Source organism: Labeo rohita, chromosome 20 (genome assembly GCF_022985175.1).
Source record: "Labeo rohita strain BAU-BD-2019 chromosome 20, IGBB_LRoh.1.0, whole genome shotgun sequence".
In the NCBI taxonomy this organism is placed as follows: domain Eukaryota; kingdom Metazoa; phylum Chordata; class Actinopteri; order Cypriniformes; family Cyprinidae; genus Labeo; species Labeo rohita.
In genome coordinates, this window is record NC_066888.1 from 30,160,451 (window position 1) to 30,185,552 (window position 25,102).

Sequence of the window (25,102 nt, forward strand, 5' to 3'; positions counted from 1 at the left end):
GATGACAAGGGGGTGAGTACATTATATGTGAATCTTTGTTTTGTCTCTGTGACCAGTTAAAGCGACCAACATTTGTTTTCCAGGGATCAATTTTACATGCGCAAAATGCAGCAAACAACAGAACATGAGGATTCACATGGACACATCACGCATCTGCAGCACTTCTGCGAACGGAGAATAACATAATAAAGCTAGGCTATATATATTTATATAATTAATGAATAAGCCTATACGATAAATATTTTTACTTAATCAACAAACTAAAGTAAAAACTGTGCAACAAGTAGCTAGTTTTGGTTCATTTTAGTGCTGTGCAAAAGGAAGGCGGCTAAAATCCTATTTTTATTATTTTACAAAAGCACAACGATTTGTTTTTATTGTGAATGTACACAAATAAAAGCAAACTGTTTACAGTTTTGATTATCTGTATGACTAGGAGGAGTCATTTCCACCGCTAGTATGCAGAGTTTTGGTTCATTTTTGTGCTAAGCCAAAGGAAGACGGCTGAAAGCGGCATCCCGTTTTTCTTTATTTTACAAAAGCACAATGATTTCAAGTGACTGCGGCGGTGTTCTGACAATTTGCGCTACCCTGTCAGATTTTGCTACCTCCCATTAAAACAAATGGTAGCATAATTCGACAGCGAAAAATTCTACCTATCAGATTTTGCTTCCAGCATGATATTAATATTGTGTGAGGCTTTATTAACGTGTACACCTACCCCAACCCTAAACATAACATTACAGTATGAAAAACACAGTGTTGGTAGCACAATCTGACAGGTAGCATTATTTGTTAAAACACCGGCGCCGCACACGCACACAAACTTAAGCACTGCTAACTTGACAATGCAGCTTTTCCATTACCATAATAAAATACAGTCATATGGAAATAACATATGGCAAAATCACACTGCTTAATCGTTATCAATATACTGCCGTGATATTATGCCAAACTATTTGTTTTATGTGGATACTGGAATGCAAGTACAAAACCGGGTTTACATAATAAATAATATTCTGGCATTCAAATACATCTCGAATACGGAAACATGTCGTCTGAGAGACCCAACGTTAATTTCAGTTTCGCTTTAGCATAAATGAATTTGTTTTGGCTTGTCATTTATATAGCCTAGCTTCTTATATTTTTCATTCTTGAATTGAAAAATTGAAAGGATTTTTCTGTAGAGTGAAGGGAACTAAACTAGCTATGTTTATAGTGTTTGTAAACAATTTGCGTCGGCATCAGGTCTATTTCTGAATGTAATAATACAACACGACTTAACGTTACAGGCCTACGAGATTTATAATTTTTTTCTCTCAAATGCAATTTTATTTTATTTTAACCATCCAGCAAACATTTTAAAATATTTTGATAAATAACTGGGAAAAAAAGTAATTAAATGTCCTTTTAAACTGCTTAACTGATTGTATTAATCGGTCAAAATTATGTCTGACAGGTTAACAGTTTACCGGTTAAAATGAGCATCTCTAATAAGTGTCCATAATCCAATAGTTTTGCTCTATTCCATATAACGGCAACAAACATACACGTAAAAAATATTCAGCTAATGCAGACTGGAAACACACCCAAGGACACAAGCAAAGGACATTCCTGAATAATCAACACGTGACACTGCAGTAAACACACAGCACAGGTGTATATTCAGATACAGTGTGAAGGACAGTTCAATATCTCTAACAGAGACTCTCCATCACTCCTGGAGACAACAGTGATGTGATAAACACACAAACAAATCATAAACCTCCACACACAATACAAACCTTTCAGGCCTGTTTTTAAGATGGCACTGTGTACTGTGCATAGGACAACAGACTGTGCATGTTAAGATGTGTAAAGATCTCACCTGTAGTGTGTACCAGAAGGTGAGTGTGAGAGAGCTGGTGGTCTCGTTGACAGGGTAGTGACCAGGGATGCCCGTGCAGAACATGATCATATTCACCAGAGCCAGAAAACTCTGCCAATGCTCCACCTGCTCCAACAGAGCTCTGTTAGAGAAGGGGAGAACAGACTTTCATTACACAGGAACACAATACAATACAATATGTTGGTGACATTCACATTTATGCACTTAGTAGATGCTCTTATTCAAATGGACTTATAAATGAGGAACAAAAGCTGTTAAGGAGCCAACAATATTATAATATACAATGCCAAGTTTATTTGACAACTACATTAGGAAGCAAACTACAAAAAAAGAGAAATGCAGAATGCAGAAGAAGATTGGTCAGCATAAGAGTCTTCAATATAGAGCCAATATTATATGTGGTATATTATATACAGTTAAGGTAAAAAAATTGACATACACTTTGCAGAATCTAAAATAAGCTGGATCATACAAAATGCATTTTATTTTTTATTTAGTAGTGACCAGAATTGGATATTTCACACAAAAGACAATTTTCAAAAATGACCCTATTCAAAAGTTTACATACACTTGATTCTTAATACTGTGTTGTTACCTGAATGATCCACAGCTGTGTTTTTTTGTTTAATGATAGTTGTTCATGAGTCCCTTGTTTGTCCTGATCAGTTAAACTGTCTGCTGTTCTTTAGAAAAATCCTTCGGGTTTCACAAATTCTTTGGTTTTCCAGCATTTCTGTGTATTTAAACCCTTTCCAACAATGACTTTATGATTTTGAGATCCATCTTTTCACACTGAGGACAACTGAGGGACTCATATGCAACCATTACAGAAGATTCAAACGCACACTGATGCTTCAGAAGGAAAAATAATGCATTAAGAAGCGGGGGTGAAAACTTTTGGAATTTGAAGATCAGGGTAAATTTAACTTATTATGTCTTCTGAAAACATGTAAGTATCTTCTGTAGCTTCTGAAGGGCAGTACTAAATGAAAAAATATGATATTTAGGCAAAATAACAAAAATGTGCACATCTTTATTCTGTTCAAAAGTTTACACGCTTGGCTCTTAATGCATTGTGTTTCCTTCTGAAGCATCAGCGAGCATAGTTCAACTGTATATTTTAGATCTATGGGTTTTTTTTCTTAAAAAAAAATGAATATTTTATTCACCTAGGATGCATTAAATGGCAGTAAAGAAATTAATAAATTCTAAAAAAAGACAAATGGCAAAAATAAAGAGAAGCACGCAAATGCGAAGAATTACTACTAAACTACTACAAAGTATACTACACTTTTACTATAGTAAAACCACAGTTAATTTTCTTAAGGGATTTGTATGCATGTATAATTTCTTTCTTTTTTCTTTGTTTTGTTTTAATAACTGTACTGCCTTAATGGTTTGATGTTTTCTACCGTTTCAGAAAAAAAAAAAATCAGAAAAGATTCACGAAATCACTCTGAAATCGTGGGGGGGAAAACTTTTGGAATTTGAAGATCAGGGTAAATTTAACTTATTATGTCTTCTGAAAACATGTAAGTATCTTCTGTAGCTTCTGAAGGGCAGTACTAAATGAAAAAATATGATATTTAGGCAAAATAACAAAAATGTGCACATCTTTATTCTGTTCAAAAGTTTACACGCTTGGCTCTTAATGCATTGTGTTTCCTTCTGAAGCATCAGCGAGCATAGTTCAACTGTATATTTTAGATCTATGGGTTTTTTTTCTTAAAAAAAAAAATGAATATTTTATTCACCTAGGATGCATTAAATGGCAGTAAAGAAATTAATAAATGCTAAATATTTCTATTTTATTTTATTTTTTTTTTTTTATTTACCAAAGCATCCTCAAAAAAAGTATTATGTTCCCACAAAAATGTGAAGCAGTACATTTGTTTTCAACACTGATAATATTGAGCAGCAAATCAGCATGCTAGAATGATTTCTAAAGGATCATGTGACAGTGAAGACTGGAGTAATGATGCTGAAAATTCAGCTTTGCATCACAGGAATAAATTACACTTTAAAATATATTCAAATAGAAAAGAGTATTTTTAAATTGTAATAATATTTTATAATATTACAGTATTTTTAGGCAGAAGTTTTTTTTGGATTGTACCAATCCAAATGCTTGAAATGTGTATTGATATAAAAATATATAATTGTGCATAGTGCGGATTGAAAAATACACAAGTTAATCAACGTTTAAAACAGACAAGAAAAACTTTCCTATATCTTTAGTTGTTGTTTGTTGTTGACGTCAAATGTAATGAATTACTGTCAATGTCACATGACAGGGAATATGAGAGAAAAATCAGTTGCTGTCATTTAGTCTGGCACCCACTTCTATCTTTAGTTTGAGTGTGACAGAGCACCGACAAATGGAGTGAGATTTCAGCAGAAACTGCCTGTAGGTGTAACACGCCTGACCAAAATCAAGTCTGAGCTGGCTTCTAAGATATAACCCTGAGCCGAATATCATCTGCTCACTCAACAAGAGAACATCCACAGAGACCTGAAGCTTTTAAAGTGAAGATCTCACCATAATTACTACAACAACATCCCTCGACGCTCATACATGCACACATCTCACATAGAGTCCACTGAAAAGCAAGCGTTCAGTATAAACTTATGTTTGCACCTTGAGTGATTCTCTCCCAGAGAGACAGCGATTCGACAGATGCCATGTGACGTCTCCATGTCTCCATTCTGTACAGCGTCTCGTAACTGTTCCTGTAACTGTAGGACCTGTGGGACCAACTTCAGGAGAGTGTTTACGTACCTGAAACACATGGACATAAGCATTAGCAACACATTTATCTATCACATTTAACTATTAATACTTTGTTGACTAATTATCATGCAATGCATGATTTTGTTCAGTCTGTGGTTTGAAACGGTCACATTAGCATTTAAAGATAAAACACTTAAGCAAACATGCTCAGGTTAAATTGTCTGAATAATTTTTGGTCCCAAATTTTTATTAATTTCACTGTATGAAGAATTTTTGGGTATATGTCACAGTTCACTTTCTTTTGCTATCCTCACTTACAAATTAACTATAGTGTCCTGCACCCACTAGTAAAAAAATATCAATAATTATATCTGGTGTCTGAATAATTTTTGGTTTGACTGTATATACTGAATGCACCGCAGTCTGCTTTGGATAAAAGTGTTGGCCAAATGCATAAATGTAAATGCGATATTCAACAAGAAAAAATATGGTGAACAAAAGATGACAGCATAGGTGATGTTAGCTGAAAAGAAAAGCCATTTAAGAGGTGGATTATGTTTTTTAATGCTTTTTGATCATTTTTTTCTGTATAAAATGAGGTGCAATAATAAATAGTTCACAATAGAATCAGGAACATGTATTAAATGTGTAAATTAGGGTTAGTACAGATACTGTCAAATTAAATTCCAGGACTTTCAAGGACTTAAGCACTACTTTTTAAAAAAAAAAAAATTTAAGGACTTCAGTCAGAGATCTCACTTATGTCTTCTATTTCAAATTCTAAAAAAAGACAAATGGCAAAAATTAAGAGAAGCACGCAAATGCGAAGAATTACTACTAAACTACTACAAAGTATACTACACTTTTACTATAGTAAAACCACAGTTAATTTTCTTAAGGGATTTGTATGCATGTATAATTTCTTTCTTTTTTTCTTTGTTTTGTTTTTATAACTGTACTGCCTTAATGGTTTGATGTTTTCTACCGTTTCAGAAAAAAAAATCAGAAAAGATTCACGAAATCACTCTGAAATCGTGATATGAAATAAAATGATTCATGAACCTGCACCTAAGTCCCGATCTGAATCAAATGATTTGCGATCTGAATAATGATTCGCAAACCATCATTCAGGACTCGGAGCGCGGATCGTGAATGATTTGACGTTGGGTACTGCGAATCATTTGATTTGAATCATTCAATTTGAATCATTTAAAGCGCAAAATGATTCACGAACCCGTTCCGATCTAAATCAAATGATTCGCGATACACGATTTGAAGTCCCGATCTGAAACAAATGAATCGTAATAGGCTCTCCGTTTGGAGCGCTTCGAAACAGTGAATCATTTTGCGACGCAATGGTTTAACAGATTTGGAGTTTCGAAAAGCTTTGTTTCACCCATCACTATTTTAAAGTCTTTTAAAGTCTTTTTTAAAGTCTTTACAAGCAGTGTTGAAATTCGAAAATGAATGGCTCTTTTAATTTGATGTGTTTTTTTTGCTAGTGAATCGCTTGAACTGAATGATCGAAGTCACGAGTTTGAATCAATCGGAGCGGTTCAAGAGTAAATGACTCAATTGATTCGGTTCATCTGTTCCTCTTTTCGTGTCTTCTGCCATGTTTACACGACTGACTGTACTACTACTTGCTTAGCTCGATTGTTTTCTGACATTAACTGAAATAAGCAAAAAGTTGTGTTTTATAAAAGTGAATACTGCGTGAAAAGATATGTGCTTATTGTTGAAACTAAACACTTATTTCACATACACTGCCTTTTAATAATTCAGTAACCTTTTAAGTACCTCCTTAGCAATATTGCCATTTTCAAGGGTTTTCCAGGCCTTAATTTTCAAAAAGTTAAATTCAAGTACTTTAGGCACCTTGTACAAACCCTGGTAAATGGTCAATGGTAAAAGTTCTCACAAACACGCATATTTTTGTTTCAAGACATTAATTGATGCACTAGAGTGGTGTGGATTATTGTGATGTTTTTATCAGCTGTTTGGACTCATTCTGTCGGCACCCATTCAATGCAGAGGATCAATTGGTGGGCAAATGATGCAATGCAAAATTTCTCCAAATCTGTTCTTATGAAGAAACAAACTCATTTACATCCTGTTAGCCTGAGGGTGAGTACATTTTCAGCAAATTCTCATTTTTCCTTTAATCCTAAACGCTGCACATGATAACACACGAAAGGTTACAACATTTACTAAACAAAATGCAGTGATTTCACATCAAGTGGGCTTGCTGCATATTCAGAACAACTTGCCAGTCTAATTTACTTCTAAACACATTCCCATAATGCTCTCTGACAAAACACACCAAACAACATTAGCTCTAATCTGCACAATGTACAGTTTCTCTTCTCTTCAAATCATCACGCTTTCCTTCATTTGCCTACAGCTGTTACCTCATTCCCACATCAACTTCTGTCATGTTCCTCACCCCTGCTGCCATCTCAGTGCTTCTGGAACAATCTGTCCTCACGCTCTCTCTCTCCCTCACTGTCGCTCGCTGTCGTCTCATCCTCGTTTTGGTGTCAACAGCAGGAAGGACACGCGAGTGGAAATGTTAACGAGGCACGGACAAAGAAAAAGTATGAACGGCGGCTCATTACGAGCTCATCACGGGCTTGTCTGAGGCTCAGCGAGCGACAGACACATCAGAGATCACGGCTCTGTGGCATTAAAGAGTGCTTCATTACAGCAGACGACAGAGGGAAATCTACAAAATCACACTTAAATGCTGATCAGTTAGGCTTTCTATCTATCTATCTATCTATCTATCTATCTAAAACAAGATCAAATGGTCATTCGCTTTCAGACAGTGCTAACGAGACGATATTACAGAGATTGTGATGTAATATGATGCTGATAAATTATAAAGGAATCTGTACAACATACCAGGGATATGTTTCACAGTTCGTTAGGTCTTGTTTCCATCATTTAAACCTGTTTTTGCAGTCCCAAGGGAGAGAGCTGCTGCCAAGAGCACACTAAGCCACACAGAAGAATCTCATGTTTGTTTTAAAGGGGTCATACCATGGAAAACATGATTTTTATTGCTCTTTTTTTAAATAAGATATTGATGTACTGTATGTAAACACAAGATCTGTTCCAAAAACCAGTGAGTTGGCAGAATCTGAAAGCATCGCGGGCAAGCGATGTGAAGGCTGTTCCAAAAGCCACACAGCAACCTTATGCTTCCTTTAGAGACACTAGATCCTAGTTCCTGTCCAAATTGTAATGCAGTATTGCATGCATCCTTCACGGGTGATGCAATTACAGAATGCACTGTAATGAAAACATCATCTAAGATGGATGATGCAATGTTTCGTTTAATGCTCAAAGTATTGATTATGTTATTTATTGTGTAAACATGCTAATGTCAAACTCTACTGGAATCAATTATGGGTCAAGCCAAATCCTACTGTCCATTAATGCATTAAATATTAAATATCATTTTGTCCTTTCATGCCATGCAGCTTTTCTGTTTTCAGTGCTAGACAAATTTTTAGTCAATGGAAACTTTGAATCAAGGTAAACTCATTCTAAAATAGATAGTCAGGAAAACAGTAGTACAATACTAAATTTTTGGTGTAATTAACCCTTTACCGTCCCCCCTGTGGGACGCCTAAGTTTACTTCACCATATTACAAAAAAATCCTAATCTAATCACGACAAACTATACATCGTTGGAAAGGTCTAAGACTCCTAAATAGATATTTTACCATATTTTTTTGTTATAAATTAATAGATTAATATATGTCAAGAGTTCCACTTAAAAAAAAAAAAAAAAAATCTACATCATAACATGAGTTCTGACCTTTGTCAAAAAAGACTTTCTTCATTGCCTTTTTCCCTATCACGCTTTAGACATCATAAGAAATGTTTTCATTCATAAATTGTACAAAATTAAGTCTGGATAGTACATTTTTATGTCTGTGTTCAAAAATAGGAGTGACAGGTTAATGTAAAAAATCCAAAATACCATTAAAAAATGTGGGATTTTTTTTAAAGCAATTGATACGTCTATTAAGCAAGGATGCATTAAGCTTATAAAAAAAGTAATTTATAAATTATCAAAAAAATACAATTTCATAAATATTTTTCTTTTAAACCTTCTATTCATCAAAGAATCTAAAACAATGCATCACAGTTTTCCACAAAACAATTGTTTTCCATACTAAGAATAATATTAAATGTTATAAAAAAAAGAAATCAGCATATTAGAATTATTTTCTGGAATAATGATGCTGAATTATTCAATTATTTTTAAACAATTTAAATAGAAAGTTGTTTTATGATAATATTCAACAATATTAATATTTTAGTTTTAGTGCATTTTTGTCAGCATCAAATTAATGCTACTTGTGTGCATTTATATGCACATTTATATACACACACACCAAGGAATAAAAAATATAAATATTTAATGTGCTGCGTTCATTGCCGTGTGACCTTGTCCTTCCTGGTTTAATTGATCTAATGGCCGGTGAGGCTGAGGCTCTGGCATTTATTTATGAGTTCGGGTTTGAAGATGCTTTTACTAGAATAGGTCCTAAATAAATAAATAATCATGTCAATGACACTGCAGTCAAGGTCAAGGAAGGCTTTTTTAACAACATCAGGAAGATTCATGCAGCATGTCAGTGCTAGTCACTGCACACCTGTTTGTGTCATGATGGTAAACGCATGGCTGATCAGTGATCAGTCTCATGAAAAATGCATTATCAAATTAGACATCACTACTGCTCTTGTGCATGCGTTAAGTTGAATAACGATTTAAATTTCCTTATACGGCTTCACAATATTTTTAAAATAATGACCTCGGATTACATCATACATCATAAATTCAACATTCAGGCTGGGTTTCTCATCTCTGTGTGTGCCGTCATGTCTCTCAGACCGCCGAATTTGAGCTGGATTCATCAGGGCGCCGATTTATTCTCACCTTAAACGCTCTTATGTGAGTCCTCCCATCTCGCTGTGTTTCTACAGACACAGACGCTCCCTCTCCCTCTCTGTGTAATTACCCTCAAACACCAGGAGACAGATGAAATGAGTTGCCTGGCAACAGGATGCATTTGGTCCAATGGCATCCTCCCGAGAGGCTTGATTGTAATGTGTTTAAACAGTGAGAGGAGGCGATGAGGTGACGGAGACAGAGGATAGCGAGAGAGAGGACGAGGCACGGGCACGGTGGAGAACAGGACAAAGGTGAAATGAATAACAAAAAAATCAATGGAGAATCATTGATATCACCTTTAAGCGCAGGTGACACAGCAGCCGCACTGAATTCAATGCAGCTCACGCTGAGATTTGGGTGTTTGAAAGCGAACTACAGACATCACATTCAACAGCAGATGAAAATATGACAGCGCACACTAGCTGTCTATGCGTTTACTCATCAAATCGACTGTCTGTCAACAACAGGGGTGTCAAACACACATCCCGAGGGCTGAATACAACCCATGGAGGAGTCTAATCTGGCTCCTTTAAAGTGAAAAAAAATGCTTTTTTGGCTTTTAGCATGAATATGTTATCCTTAAGATTTTCTATAAACTAGAGTGTCTCAAAACAATGACAAAATTTGCATTTACAAGATAAACGCATTTAAAACTTACGGTCTCTAACTCGCCAATTTGGATTAATGATTTCGATGACATCACCCTGCACTTCAGCTCATCAAACTTTCTGTCCAATCAAATGCTCTCTAGAATCCGAAGTGCCCCGCCCCCTACAGTATAACTAGACGCTGAAACTGTGGCTGAAATCGGTCACTTGTTGACAGAATGTGTACTTTCTGTCTGGTGAATGGCACATAGAGCACTATATATGGGATAGGGAAAAATTCAGTGTAAATATGCTTTTCATTTGGGCGAATAAAGTGTGGTTTGACGTTGTGTCATGCGAAGACCACAAAACATATCAGACTCATTTGAATTCGACGCTGGATGCTATATTTTACAGCAATATAGATGAGATTATGGCTGTCATACGCTGTCAAATGTAGCTTTACCGAGCTCAACGGCTCTGGTCCAAGCTGTGATATAAACAAAACGCTATTGACTATTTAAAGAAGGGGGCTTGATATGTCCCGCCCTGTCTTCCTGTTACGCTGTGTGTTTCAAAGCATAACATCCAATTATTATATTGTAAAACCTGATTTAAGTGAGATAACTGAATGATTGAGTAATAAAATTATACATTAATAATAGTAATTAATTATTCAATGCTGTCAGCCTTTGACTGAGAAGGAATTAATTCACAGTTTAATTATGTCTGTAATTAAAACGAGCAAAAAAATGTCTTAATATTCATAACTCTGTTAATGTTCGGTTTCAGATGACTTCAGATGAAAGGAGTCATCAGATGCCCATTTTCCACAAGTTGATATGATTCTTTAGGGGCTTAATAAAAAATCTATAATATACTTTGGTTAAAAATTCTCAATGGTAGTGTAAAACAACACCCTTTTTACCTTGCCAAAATCAGCTCTGCAAAAATCATCCTGTTCTGGTCGAGGCTGCTTTAAATGTTTATGAGCCTTGCTCGCCCCGCCCCTCTCTTCTCTTTGTGGAGTGACGAACCGGTTTACTTGAAGCTGGATCACGAATGATTCGCGCAAACATAGATGCATTTATGTAGATCGGCTCGCATTCCCTTCACAAACAAATGTAATCCACTGGATCTTCAGCGGCTCAGATGTCTGGAGTAAATGACGATCACTATGTTCATTACATCCAGCAACACAAGACCTCAATCGCTTAATCTGAGATATTCTTGTCTAACTTACATCCCTGCTCCGGCATCGAAACAATGGAGGTCGGACTGTTACAGTTTATTTAAGGCAGGTCTGAGGTAAGACGCTCATGTCAATCAACTATCGTAGGAGTGGCCGAGAATGGCTTGATTTGAAAAGGGGGATATTATTTTTACAGATTAATTAAAAAAGACTGCATGGATTTTTATCATTAGGGTAGATGTGCACATACACTGCCAACACATATTAATGTTCAAACTACATGTAAAAGTGAACTTTGCATCTGATGACCCCTTTAATGTTATTCAGCCATGTATTTTTTTTCAATACTGTATATTTCATTATCACCAATTTCTATATAATATATAATCTAATGGCTACTGGTGAATAAAATAATTCTTACTAATAATTCTGTTTTTGTTTTAGTTATTCATTCAGCAAAAAGGATATTGCAGACTTCATGAGCTCCAGAAAAGATTAATTAGACCAAAACGTTTAAAATGAATGCACGCATGAATGAATGAATCCAGTATAGCCCATAACGTAAATTTGATACGCCAGGTTTAAAACAGTAATTTCCAAACTTATTCTGTAAGCTAAATGTCTTTGATCTAAAATATTTCCTTGATGCACACCTGAGATTTTAAACTAATATTTCAATCATTTAAATACAATTGCACATTCACAGTTCTCTGATGTTGATTAACGGCCATTCAGGTCAAAAAACAAACTATTTTACCTTTTTTAGTACTTTTTTTTATTCATTTAAAATTCTATTATTTAATTAATAGCTTTTCATCAATACACAAACGCTAATTTGAGAAATCCTGATCTCAAGCAAGTTAAAAATATGCTCACTTAGGCAGTTAGAGGGCTTATTTGGTGTTTTCAGCTATTTTAACTCATTGCTAAGATAACTCAATCATTAAGTAAGGTATAAAATAACTGCCACCCTGCAATTTTTCATTGGCCATTAAAAAAATATATATCCATGGACCACTAGTCAGCGCATCCAGTGCAAAAAATTGCTTCCAGTCAGCCTTTCTGCACAAACCTCTCATGAAAAATCTAATTCTCCATCTAAAGGTCACCCATCCTAATCAGCTCCCTCATGCACTACAAAGTGAATTCAGCCGTAACTTTGTGCGAGACACCTGTAGAACCTATTGAACTGGGCAGAAGGGCAGAAGCGATTTAACCCCACACCACCAGCTTTCCACAATCAAGGATGCGTTCACCTCTAAAGGTTCCTCAGCATCCGCTGGCTCTGGCTTTCAGTGAGGGGGGGTGGGGTGGGATCCTGCCGTGTCTGTACCAACCAGAGCGTAAGACATCGCTCCCTCGCTCTGTCTCCATGGAAACGCCAGCCATCCTTGAAATAAACCTGCCGCCACCCCCCCCCTCTGATGTGACTGTGTTTCAATTTGCCTTTGTTTCTGTCTCTCTTCCGCTCATCTCTCTCTCTCTCTCTCTCTCTCTCTCTCTCTCCATCAGTCACTTTCATCTCACCTGTGTTTGTTCTCCATCAGACCATTTCTCTTTCTTTCCATCACACGCTGTTCACTTTTCTGCATTCACTGATATAACTAAAGATTCTATGCAACTTCTATTGTTCTGGCAGGTGTATTGAAGTATATATCTATATATACACACACAATAGCTGCTATATTGGGATCAGGGACCAAAATTAAAACTTATGCCAAATGCAAGTAAAAACATGGGTTATTACTGTTAACTGTTAAAAAAAAAAAAAAAAAAAGTTAATTGAACTAAAGCTGAATTGAAACAAAATATATGTATTAGATGGAAAACAGGAAAAATATTAGAGCTGGAAATAAATAATAACTAAAATGGAACTAAACCTAAAGCTGAAATAAAAATAAATTAAACATAATAGTAATATACAGTACAAAAAAGCAACAAAAAAAAAAAAAAAGCACATTACTAAAGAATAAATTAAAATTAAAATAAAAACTGAAAATATTAATATATATTAACCTTAGAAATATTTAAAAAACAGTATATAAATAATACTAAAATCACTGGTCTTGAAAAATAGATTGTTAGTTGGTTAAAAGAAAAAGGCTAGTGAAATTATTGATATTGCTATTATGATTTAAATCACTATTATGAACAATAGTCTGACACTATTATTTCAAATCATTTTTTAAATATTTTCCACTTTCAATTCAATTTGAATTAAAATTTTGTAATTTCTTTGTACATTTTTGTGATTTGTTTTAGTTCTTTTAGTAGATTTTTTAAAACATTTTACTGTCAAATACTGAAACTGTCAAAATAAAAGTCTGGTTTAACTTAAAGAAATTATGACAAAAATATACTACACTTTTAAAGCTAATAATAATAATAGAAAGAATTGAGATGCTACTATAGTTTTTGTTAATATTTCGAATTATTTTTTAAATAATTTCACACTCTTAATTTAATTTTACTTATAATTTTGTAATGTCTTTTTTTGTTTTTTAAATTTTAGTAATTTAAATATATAATAATATTTCAATAGTTTAAATATATATGTCATTTGGTAGTTTAAATATATAAATTAATGCATTATGCAAATTAAAATGAAAAAAAAAATCGAATTAATTAACTGCTAAAACATGAAGTTTAAAGCATCACAAAAATCATACCATGTCAATCTTGCTATCTTTTTTTAAAATAGTGTATAAAATTCTCAACTGTCTCAAATTCTCAACTGGTACTCAACTGTCATGTCATCTTGCTCCTGAATGCAAATGCAAAGTTATAATAATAATAATTATTATTTTTTCCATTTTCCTCAAGGAAAATAATACTATTTTTATTTCTTTTGATTTTGGGGTTAGATATGATGCCCAGGACATTTACTTGACAGACTGTGTGCGATTCGGCCATGTTAAGAAAATTATGCAAATACTAGTTTCTTGAACAGTGGAAAAATCTATGCTGGGTAATTGGACCCTGCCTGGTTTGTTGCACATGATTTAACCTCAGCTGGTTTTGTATAGTTTCATACAGCCCAGTTTCTCTTCCCAGTTTTGACTTCATTGCTTTTCTGCCCCATTGCATGTGTACTGCAGTGTTAAAAGCTGACCTCTGTGAGTCGGGCTGTGAGATGGTGTTGACGATGGCCTCCACAGCCGTATCGAACAGCTCCGGATCCGCCAGCGCCGTGAAACTGGCCTCGACCAATCCTTCGCTCTCGTTCAGAGGAACGTCCAGCAGAACCCAGCTCGAAAGACACTTGAGCACACGGGCCTTCACCAGCGGCGGAGAGTCCGGCTGCCGCAACAGCTGCTGCAGGAGCGGGTAAACGGCCGTCCACTCGCGGCCCAATGCACCCCTCACCTGTCCCTTACGATACTGCGGCAGCCGGCTGGTCTGAAACTCCTCCGGGAGAACCGTGAGGAGCTCCAACAGGGCCAAACAGCGGGCACGCCCGTCCACCTCACCTCCTTCCTCCTGAAACATGCGCACCATCTCTGAAACGGCCCCCGGCCACGCCTCGGGCATCATGTTGAGGGCGAGGGACGCAAGCGCCACGCACAGGCGGGTCAAGACGATCTTAGAGCCGGAGGCGAAGCGAGCGATCTGAGAAAACAGCTGGGTTTTGAGCGTGTCGTACTGCTCGGCGGGGATGTCGCCCCAGTAGCGGGAGATCTTGGTGTGGAGGGCGCTGGCGCCGAAGTATTGGATCTCTGGAACCTGTGGAGATGAAGGAAGAGATGCAGTCTTTGATTGTGTTTCTCTTTCATAGATTCCTTGGAGAAGAAATCAGATGAGACGTACACAGTGCACAAAGCATTCTTGCATCATTAGACGGTACAGAGTTTGTGATCAGTGCTTCTCAAATGGTGTGTCACAACTACAGCAAAATGGACAAAAATATTAACACAATATATTTTTTTTCCATATTATGCAATATCGTTAGCACAAAATACATATACCATTAATGGGGAAGGAAACGTTTTTGTTAGACCTTGAGAATGAATGTAAACACAACTTAAACACAATTAAACTTTCTATAATTCTTTGTTTTCCATTAACATTTTTTCTAGATTCTGTATTTTATGATTTAATACAATTTTATCATAAAAATGTCTAATTAAATTAATTAATAAAACAATTTAATTTACAACAAAACATTGCATTTTTATTTTTTTTCAAATAAGACGCCGAACAGAATAGTATAAAAAAAAATGAAATATTGAATAAATAAATAAATAGATAAATATCTTGGTTGTATATTTTAGTATAAAGGGTAATATATTTCATAAACCAGACTTATATTTTCACAAGTTTCAGTATTTGACGGTAAAAATATAAAAAATATAAAAAAAATTCGAAAATATACTAAAATAACTAAAACTAGCTAAATAACTAAAAATTAATAATAATAAAAATATATAAAAAATAATATAAATATATATTTATAATAATATAATAATATATATAAAAATATAAAAAAAACTATTAAAATGACAAAAACTTGAAAGTAGATTGAAAGTAGAAAAATAATAATAATTAAAAAAAAAACTATAATAGCATCTCAATTATTCTTAATATTATTAGCTTTGAAAGAGTCATATATTTCTGTCATAATTTTCTTCAAGTTAAACCAGACTTATATTTCGACATGTGCTCATATATTGAAACGGAAGACACTGAGTGTCACGTGTTTGAGACCAAAAAGCACCATTCATTCACACAGAGACATGTTTTGTGTTTTTTTTTTTTTTCTGGTTTTCTTAGATTTCTGGCCCTACCATTCTCATTACTGTGAAGCAAAAAATTTCAATTATCAATTTTCATTATCAAAACATTAATGCTGCTGTTTAAATTGAAGTGCATTTAAGAATCATGGGAGATAGATGTCACAATGTAAAAAATATGTTTTGTACAAAAATAATTTACTTGTTTTGTTTTTTTTTAGAGGAAATGACTCAGATGACATCTTTTTGTGCAGTTCACCCATTCTGTAGCCATAAAAAAAAAAATGGCTAACCAGAACAAAATCAAATAAAACCTGTAGGTGTAGCTTAGTTGATGCAACGATCACGGCTGCAATGCAACTGCATCTGATACGTGTACACAGACCAAAATTCATAGTGAAACGGCATTCACAAGCCTTTAAATTTGGGTAAAAAGGACAAGCACTATTGGAAAAGGAGGGAATGAGAACAAGATGTTCTTACCTTCTCTGGTCTTAGTAAAACCCAACAGAACTGCCAGGCCTGAGGAGACACTTGAGCCTGCATCAGCCATTTCTGAGCCAGATTCTTATTCTCAATGTTGGGATCATAATAGAGCTGATGCAGGGCCTGAAAGAGACACACACAGAGGGAGAGAGACAGTTTTAGACAGTGATGCATTGCACTCTGGCCATTATGGAGCACATGGATACAAACTAATAACGCTTTATTAACCCCGGGGTTCCTGCGGGGCAGTTTAGCAGACACGTATATGGAAGCATGTGCAGTTAAAGTGATGCTCTGGGTCTCAAAACTGCTGATGCATGAAACCCATGGCTTCATTTCTGCAAGTGAAGAGTTTAATATAGAGGAAGCACATATAACACAGCTTATAATGACAAATTCATTCAGCAATAACAAGAAATAAGCAGTGTCCAGTCTTTACCATAAAAATACATTAACTGTATCTATCTATCTATCTATCTATCTATCTATCCAAGTACTGATAAATAAATAAAACAGTAATGTGATTTCTATTTTAATACATTTTCAAATATAACTTATTCCTGTGAGTCAAAGCTGAGTTCTTAAATTAAAACACTAAATTTAAAACCTTAAAAAGCCAATTTTTGTTACTTAAAATAAACATTAACTGAAAAAAAAAAGTAAAAACAAAAAGCAAAATACACTAAAATAACTAAAACTAAAGCAAAAATATAAATTAAGAAAACAACTATATAGGAAAAAAAACACAAGATTGTAATAAAAATTAAAATTAAAATTAAAATGAAAGTGGAAAAAATATTTTTAAACTATTCAAAATATTAATAAAAACTAGTAGCATCTTAATTCTTCTTCTTATTATTATTAATTTCAGAAACTGTACTTGTGAAAACGTGGTACTTTTTTTTTTTTCAAGATTGTTTGATTAAAATATTTTGTAAAAAACTCTATTCTAAGTACACTAAAATATTTAAAACTAAAACAAAATAATTAATTTTAAAAAACTATATAGTAACATACACACACACATACATATATATACATATATATATATATATATACACATACACACACACACACACACACACACACACACACATATATATATATATATATATATATATATACACACACACACACACACACACACACACACACACACACATATATATATATATATATATATAAAAAACATAATTGTAATTAAAATTAACATTAAAATGAAAGTGGAAAATATATTAAAAAACAATTCAAAATATTAATAAAAGAAACTATAGTAGGACCGCAATTCTTATTATTATTAACGTTGAAAACTATTTGTGAAAACATTAATAATTGTTTTAGGACTATTTGATGAAAATATTTTTTTAAAATGCTAAAACACACGTAAATATTTAAAACTAAAACAAAAATAAAAATTAATTGAAAAAAAACATTATAGTAATATAAAAACAAGCTACAAAAAATGACAAACACAAAATTGTAATTAAAATGAACATGGAAAATACTGATACGTTATACGTGATATCAGTGATAAACACTGATACGTTTCTTTTCCATATTGTTGGAAGAAATATTTATAAAAATTCTAAAATACAGTAAAATACTGTACTTTTATTAATAAAATTAATTTTAAAAAACGCTATATAGTATTATAAAAAAATATGACAATAACATACAATTGTAATTAAAATGAAAAAGAAAAGTGTAAAAAAAAAACAAAAAAAACACACACACATATTTATATACATATATATATATATATATATATAACTATTCCAAATATTAATACAAACTATAGGAGTATCTCAATTATTATTATTATTAACATTGAAAACAGTATTTGTGAAAACACTGACATTTTTAGGATTGTTTGATGAATAGAAAATGCAAAAGAACATTTATTTGAAATAGATATCTTTTGTAACATCATGTGGTTACGGTCACTTTTGAGCAATATAAAGCATCCTTGCTGAATAAAAGTATTAATTTCATGAAAACAATACTGTAATATTGTCATCAGCCAAAACGTCTATCACTACACTCCAAAACAACTGTCTAAATGAACCAGACTACAACAAAATGTAATCATATAAGATAAAAATCAAGGAAGATCAGAGAGGAATTAGATTTGTGTGTCACAGCACATCAGAAACCCCCTGAGAAGCAGCCATCTGTCAGAGCAAACCAGGTGACAGGACAAAACCAACTGTGTGCGGTCAGACCGCCGTAAATGCTTTAAATCCTCATACATCGGTACAAAGGAAGAACGGTTAAAAATAAATATGGTACAAATGTCCGTTCAAGCACATGGCTACATCTTTTGAAATGAGGGTTTCTATGGCAACCGTCTATTCTGCACAAACTCATTCTTAAAGAGCAGCGCTGAATGACTTTGGTCCATTGACATGGTTACAGCATCCAATCTTGCCTATGTGTGTGCGATGACTCACTCATTCTGTAGGATCCATTTTACCCAGACGCCTATTAATCACTCGTTTAATCTGATTCTATGAGCTACGCTACAGGCATTGTCTGTGTTTGGACTATCACTACAAAGTCTGGATAAGAACCACCCACTGAGACAGGAGGAGATGTTTGAGATCGAGCACTAAGCGACCAGTTAGTGAAATGATGCACTGTATATGGATGGGTAAATCAGAAATTGTATATAACCCTAAAAGAAAGCAGACAATCAGTTATGACCTATAGTGTTATAGTGCTGTGAATTATAAAGTGATGAAATCACAGGTGCAAGTATTATGTTATATATATATATTAAAAAAAAATAAATAAATAAAAACTTTAAAAAAGTATATAGGAATAAAAAAAAAAACTACAAAAAAATGACAAAATTAAAACCATTTAAAAAAAAAAAAAAAATTTATTACTTAAACATTTTAACAGAAAAAAAATATTTATATATTTAAAAACAAAACCAAAATACACTAAAATAACTGCAACTAAAAACTAAAATAAAAATTAATTTACAAAAAACATAGGAATACAAAAATCAAAAACTACTAAAAATGTAATTGTTAGTCAAATTTAAAACTGAAAGTGGAAAATATATATATATATATATATATATATTTTAACTTTCAGTTTTAAACCAGTTTTATATATAAGACTAAAACAAAAGTAAGAATTAATTAAACAAAACGATATAGTAATATAAAAAAAAAACACAACTATAATTAAAATTAACATTAAAATGAAAGTGGAAAACATAAAAAAAAATATTCACAATATTAATAAAAGAAATTATAGTAGGACCTCAATTCTTATTATTATTAACGTTGAAAACCGTATTTATGAAAACATTAATAATTGTTTTAGGACTATTTGATGAAAATATTTTCTAAAAATGCTAAAATACACTTAAATACACTTAAAATGGACTAAATTACTTAAAACAAACAAAAATAAAAATAAATTTAAAAAAAAAAAAAAACGTAGTAATACAAAAATATATATAGTAATATAAAAAACAAAAACTACTAAAAATGACAAAAACTAACATACTTGTAAATAAAATTACAATGAATATAGAAAATATGAAAAAAACAACAATTTAAAAAAAAAAAAAAAGTAGAGCACCATCTCAATTCATATTATTATTAACGCTGAAAACAGTATTTGTGAAAACAGATACATTTGTTCCATTACTTATTTGTTCCATTCCAATACATTGAAAATACGTAAGAAATAAAAAAAAAATTTGTTTATGTGTGTGCGTATATATAAAATAAATAAATAAATTGAGTGTTAAATATGCAATGACTATTTTAAAATTAAACAGTGCAAATACAAGCAAATAGAAAATAAATAAATAAATATGCAACCAGTTTAAAATACTACTACTTTAAAATAAAAAAAAATACAAAAAATAAAGATATATTTAAATCTAAAAATTCTCCACACACACACACACACATACACATATATTATATGTATTTTTTTTTCTTGAAAAATGATACATGTTAAAGATTCAAACATTATATTAAAATAAATGAATAACTAAATAAATAAAAAACATAACTAACTAATTAACCTCAGTAGCGTTCAGTTGTTGGATAACTAATTGACTATCATGACCCCCCTAATGCACAAGGACATTAGTAAGGGTCTCAATCCAAACGTTTGATGCTACAAAGCTCACAAACATTAGAAAATTCAAAACTTTTCAGCTTATACTTTGTAAACACGCCTTGTTTCTGGTGAACTACTCAAAACACCGCACAAAGCCAGACATTGGAAGATTTTTGGGACTGTGTTCAAGAGCCCATCTGGAGTGATCAGGAACGGTTGTTCTGACATCATCAGCCATGTGTCTGTGAATTTAAAATCAGATCATTTTTGTGTTTTGAGATTCATTTCCATTGAGTCGGAGGGAAGTAATTACTTACCTAATTCCTCAGTAACAACAAGAAACAGCACAGCAGCAAAACGCAGCATAATTATCACATTATAAGAGAAGCTTTTTGACCTTTCAGCACTAATAGATCAGATAAAAGCGTGTATGTGCCTAAAGAAGCACAGCGAGACGTGGCCGCCGACTCATTTGAACAGTCAATGGCTGAAAAAACATATCAGGTTGCCCTTGACAACCGAATCTCTGCACACAACCCGAGAGATATAATTAGCAAAGCTAACAGCCGAGCCAATCAAGACACAATAGTGGAACATGACAACACACACGCGCACTCCAAATGCCCTCGGTGAATAATCAAACATACATTCACATGAAAAACATCTAAAGTCAAGCATCTCGCTGCATTTAAAAATAAAACGCTCCAGCAAATATTAGGTTTCCTGGGATGAATTTTACAGCCACTCTACAATTGTTGAGCCCTGATAATCCACAGACAACTAATCGCTCTGAATTGTGCATAACTGACATGAACATTCATCATATTTGTCAGCCTGGATATCTAACCAGTATATTTGAACATGGGCTTTTAATCGCCTTTGCAGACAGATACGCCTGACCACAACGCCTGACCATCACACTGCCCAGAACAATACACAATAAACACACACAACGACCTCTGTGTGCTTCTGCTGCCGAGCGTGAAAGAACGGCCGAGACAGTGACGTCCTGATACAGGAGCTATTGCACATCTTTCAAAAAGAGGCAGAAATGTATTTTCATGTTTTTTCAGAACCTTTTTAGGAGCTGAAAAGATGATTTATCTGGTCTTCAGTGTCACATGATCCTTCAGAATTCATTCTAATTTGGATCCTGGACTACAAAACCAGTCTTAAGTCGCTGGGGTTTATTTGTAGCAACAGCCAAAAATACATAGCATGGGTCAAAATTATTGATTTTTGTTTTATGCCAAAAATCATTAGGATATTACATAAAGATTACGTTCCATGAAGATATTTAGTAAAATTCCTACTGTAAATATATCAAAACTTAATTTTTGATTAGTAATATGCAATGTTAAGAACTTTATTTGGACAACTTTAAAGGTGATTTTCTCAATATTTAAATTTTTTTGCACCCTCAGATTCCAGATTTTCAAATAGCTGTATCTCGGCCAAATATTGGTCTATAACAGCAAACCATACATTAATGGAAAGCTTATTTATTAAGCTTTATTAAGCTTTCAGATGATGTGTAAATCTCAATGTGGAAAAATTGACCCTTATGACTGGTTTTGTGGTCCAGGGTCACATATTTGTAGCAACAGCCAAAAATACATTGTATGGGTCAAAATGATAAATTTTTCTTTTATGCCAAAAATAATTAGAATATTAAGTAAAGAGCATGTTTTATTAAGATGTTTTGTTCATTTCCTACCGTAAATACAGCAAAAGTCATTTTTTTATTAGTAATATGTATTGCTAAGAACTTCATTTGGACAACTTTAAAGGCAATTTTTTCAATATTTTGATTTTTTTGCACCCTCAGATTCCAGATTCTCAATAGTTGTATGTATCTCCGCCAAATATTATCCTATCCTAACAAACCATACCTCAATAGAAAGCTTATTTATTTAGCTTTTAGATTATGTATAAATCTCAGTTTCAAAAAAATGACCCTTATGACTGGTTTTGTGGTCCAGGGTCACATATCTTGATAGTGCCTAATTATTAATAATGGTTGTTATTATTATCAAAGTTAAAAACTGTTTTTATTTGAATGATACATTTTTTTCAGGATTCTTAAATTTCAGTTCACAAGCTCAACATTTATATTCAATCAAATTATTTAGTAACATTATAAATGTCATTATAATGTGTCCTTGACGAATAAAAGTATTTTTTTTTTTATCTAAACAAATGGTCAAGGTTTCCACAAAAGCAGCACAACTGTTTTCAACATTGATACTAATCAGAAGTGTTTCTTGAGTAGCAAATCAGCATTTTAGAATGATTTCTGACACTGAAGACTGGAGTAATAATGCTGAAAATTCAGCTTTGATCACAGGAATAAATTATATTTTAACAGATATTCACATAAAAAACAAGTATATTAAATTGCAATAATATATCAGAATTTTTAGTGTATTTTAGATCAAATGAACTTGACATAAAATGAAATTTTGGCTTTTTACAAAAAACATAATTTAAAAAATTCTTGCATAACCCAAACTTCTGTAGTAGTATAAGTATTGCTATTTTGCATTTATTTATTTAATTTTGGAACACTTGATGTTATGATCAAATAATTACATTTTTAAAAAATATTAAATCAGAAAACAGCTATTTTAAATTTTAATAATATTAAACATTTTTACTGTGTTTTTGATTAAATAAATGCAGCCTTAGTGAGAATAAAAGACTTCTTTAAAACATGAAAAGACTTGTTTAGCTGATTCATCGATTGCAACGTGATGTAGCAAAATAACAAGGCTGACATTGACTTTGACATATTAAACTGAAGAATTAACATAAGTGCTGCTAAAAACACCAGAACGTCTTAATGCATAGACCTCCACTGTAAATGCATTACTGTAAACAAACTGAGGGACAATTTGAAATTATTCTCAGGAGCAATTTAGTGCATTCCTTTAAAAGGACTTTCTTGAGACATTACAGACACAGCTTTTACCATGATCAAAAGCTATAATAATTATGAGTATGTCACACGTTTGTTGGGACTGTCAGCGGCGGTCCAGGATAAAGATGAGAAACCCTCCACCAGTCAGAGATGAGACGGACGGGACACCACCCTCTCTCTACTCCTCATCCTCACGGATGGATCAATATCGCTCTCTTTTCTCTAATTCAATCTAATGTTGAACATGAGTTTCACATTTGTAACCCGATCATCAGAGATCAGCTGCATTGAAATCGCATACAGACAGATTTACCCTCAAAAATAGACAGAGACATAAAATTCAGCAATAAAAGCAATCAAAATAGACACATAATAAAGAGATGATGTAATTTTGTAATGATGCTAAAAGCAACTACATCTCAAAAAACCTGTCAAGCAAATCCCAGCCATATTTTATCACAACTTTAAAAGAAAAGAACAGATGACATACAGATTAAGGGAAATTAAATTCTTCCTGTTAACATTTTGTGAATTGGGATACTGTTTTCATGACAATTAAGCACATTTAACCCCATAATCTCTTTGTAAAAAATTTATTCTCATTACTATATTGGGAAATACTAATGATATGTAATTTACTTTCCATAGTGGCAGTGCTGCCTTGATTGATGTTGTCTTAAATAAATGCAGATTCATTACAGTAAAAAGAAAGTAGTGTACATATTAAAAATGACATATAGATATTAATATAGATATTTTAAAAAACAATAGTATATATATATATTAACACATAACATGAATTTACACTCAACTAACGTAAACAACACTTCTAAGAGAACATATAATAATGTTAATTACTAAAAAAGTATATATTTACCTTTTCCACGTTTTCCACGGTGAAGTCTGCGGCTGTGTCCGAATCCATCGCTGTGTTTACTGTAACACACACCTCCTCTCGCTCTCTTGAACACAATCTATCACCTTATATCTTATAAGAATACTGCTGATTAATATAACTGTAATAATAACTGCTGATTAATCTCACTGAGGTAAATTTGATTCGGCCCGGCGCGCGATCAGGCCGGTGCGCGCGAGCTCATGTCTCTCAATCTCATATTTCACTCATGATAAAAACCCCTTTCGTATCTCAAAAGACCGACAAATATGACCGTATGTCACATATGTGTGTCCGCGGGTTTCTGTCCGGTCCCGGTGATCCGGTATGCGTGTGTGCTCCCTCTCCGGTTCTCGTCGGTCTGACTGAACCGATGAATCGATGATTCGACACGCGCTGCGCCTGCCCAACCATCTGCCTTCATTAAAAAGAGAAAACATTATTTAAATATGTTTCATTGTTATTCCATTGTTGATTTGTTTTATATATGTACGTGTTAAAAAAGCATGAATGAGAAACATGTAAATTTGGTGTGCTGAATTGTATGCAGGTATGTTGGTTTTCCTTTTATAAAACGAGTCTTGTCTGTTTCACAGAGATCAGGGCTGTTTTCTG

At 33.3% G+C, this 25,102-nt stretch overlaps 1 protein-coding gene across 2 annotated transcripts in view; it reads right to left on the reverse strand.

Annotated features, from left to right (window-relative positions):
* ipo13b (importin 13b) overlaps positions 1–24,887 on the reverse strand; it is a 45,628-nt gene extending 20,741 nt beyond the window's left edge. The window contains exons 1-5 of one of the 2 annotated variants that reach the window (XR_007829978.1): positions 24,470–24,887; positions 16,581–16,706; positions 14,480–15,090; positions 4,527–4,667; positions 1,868–2,009 (exon numbers count right to left, since the gene is read on the reverse strand). Coding sequence is in view for 1 of the 2 variants with exons in the window: in XM_051138640.1 (XP_050994597.1) it covers positions 1,868–2,009; positions 4,527–4,667; positions 14,480–15,090; positions 16,581–16,706; positions 24,470–24,517 (1,068 nt within the window). In the remaining variant the exon portion in view is untranslated. The remainder of the gene's footprint in view (positions 1–1,867; positions 2,010–4,526; positions 4,668–14,479; positions 15,091–16,580; positions 16,707–24,469) is intronic. The other variant, XM_051138640.1, reaches the window with a different exon arrangement.
* Between the last annotated feature and the right edge of the window lie 215 nt (positions 24,888–25,102).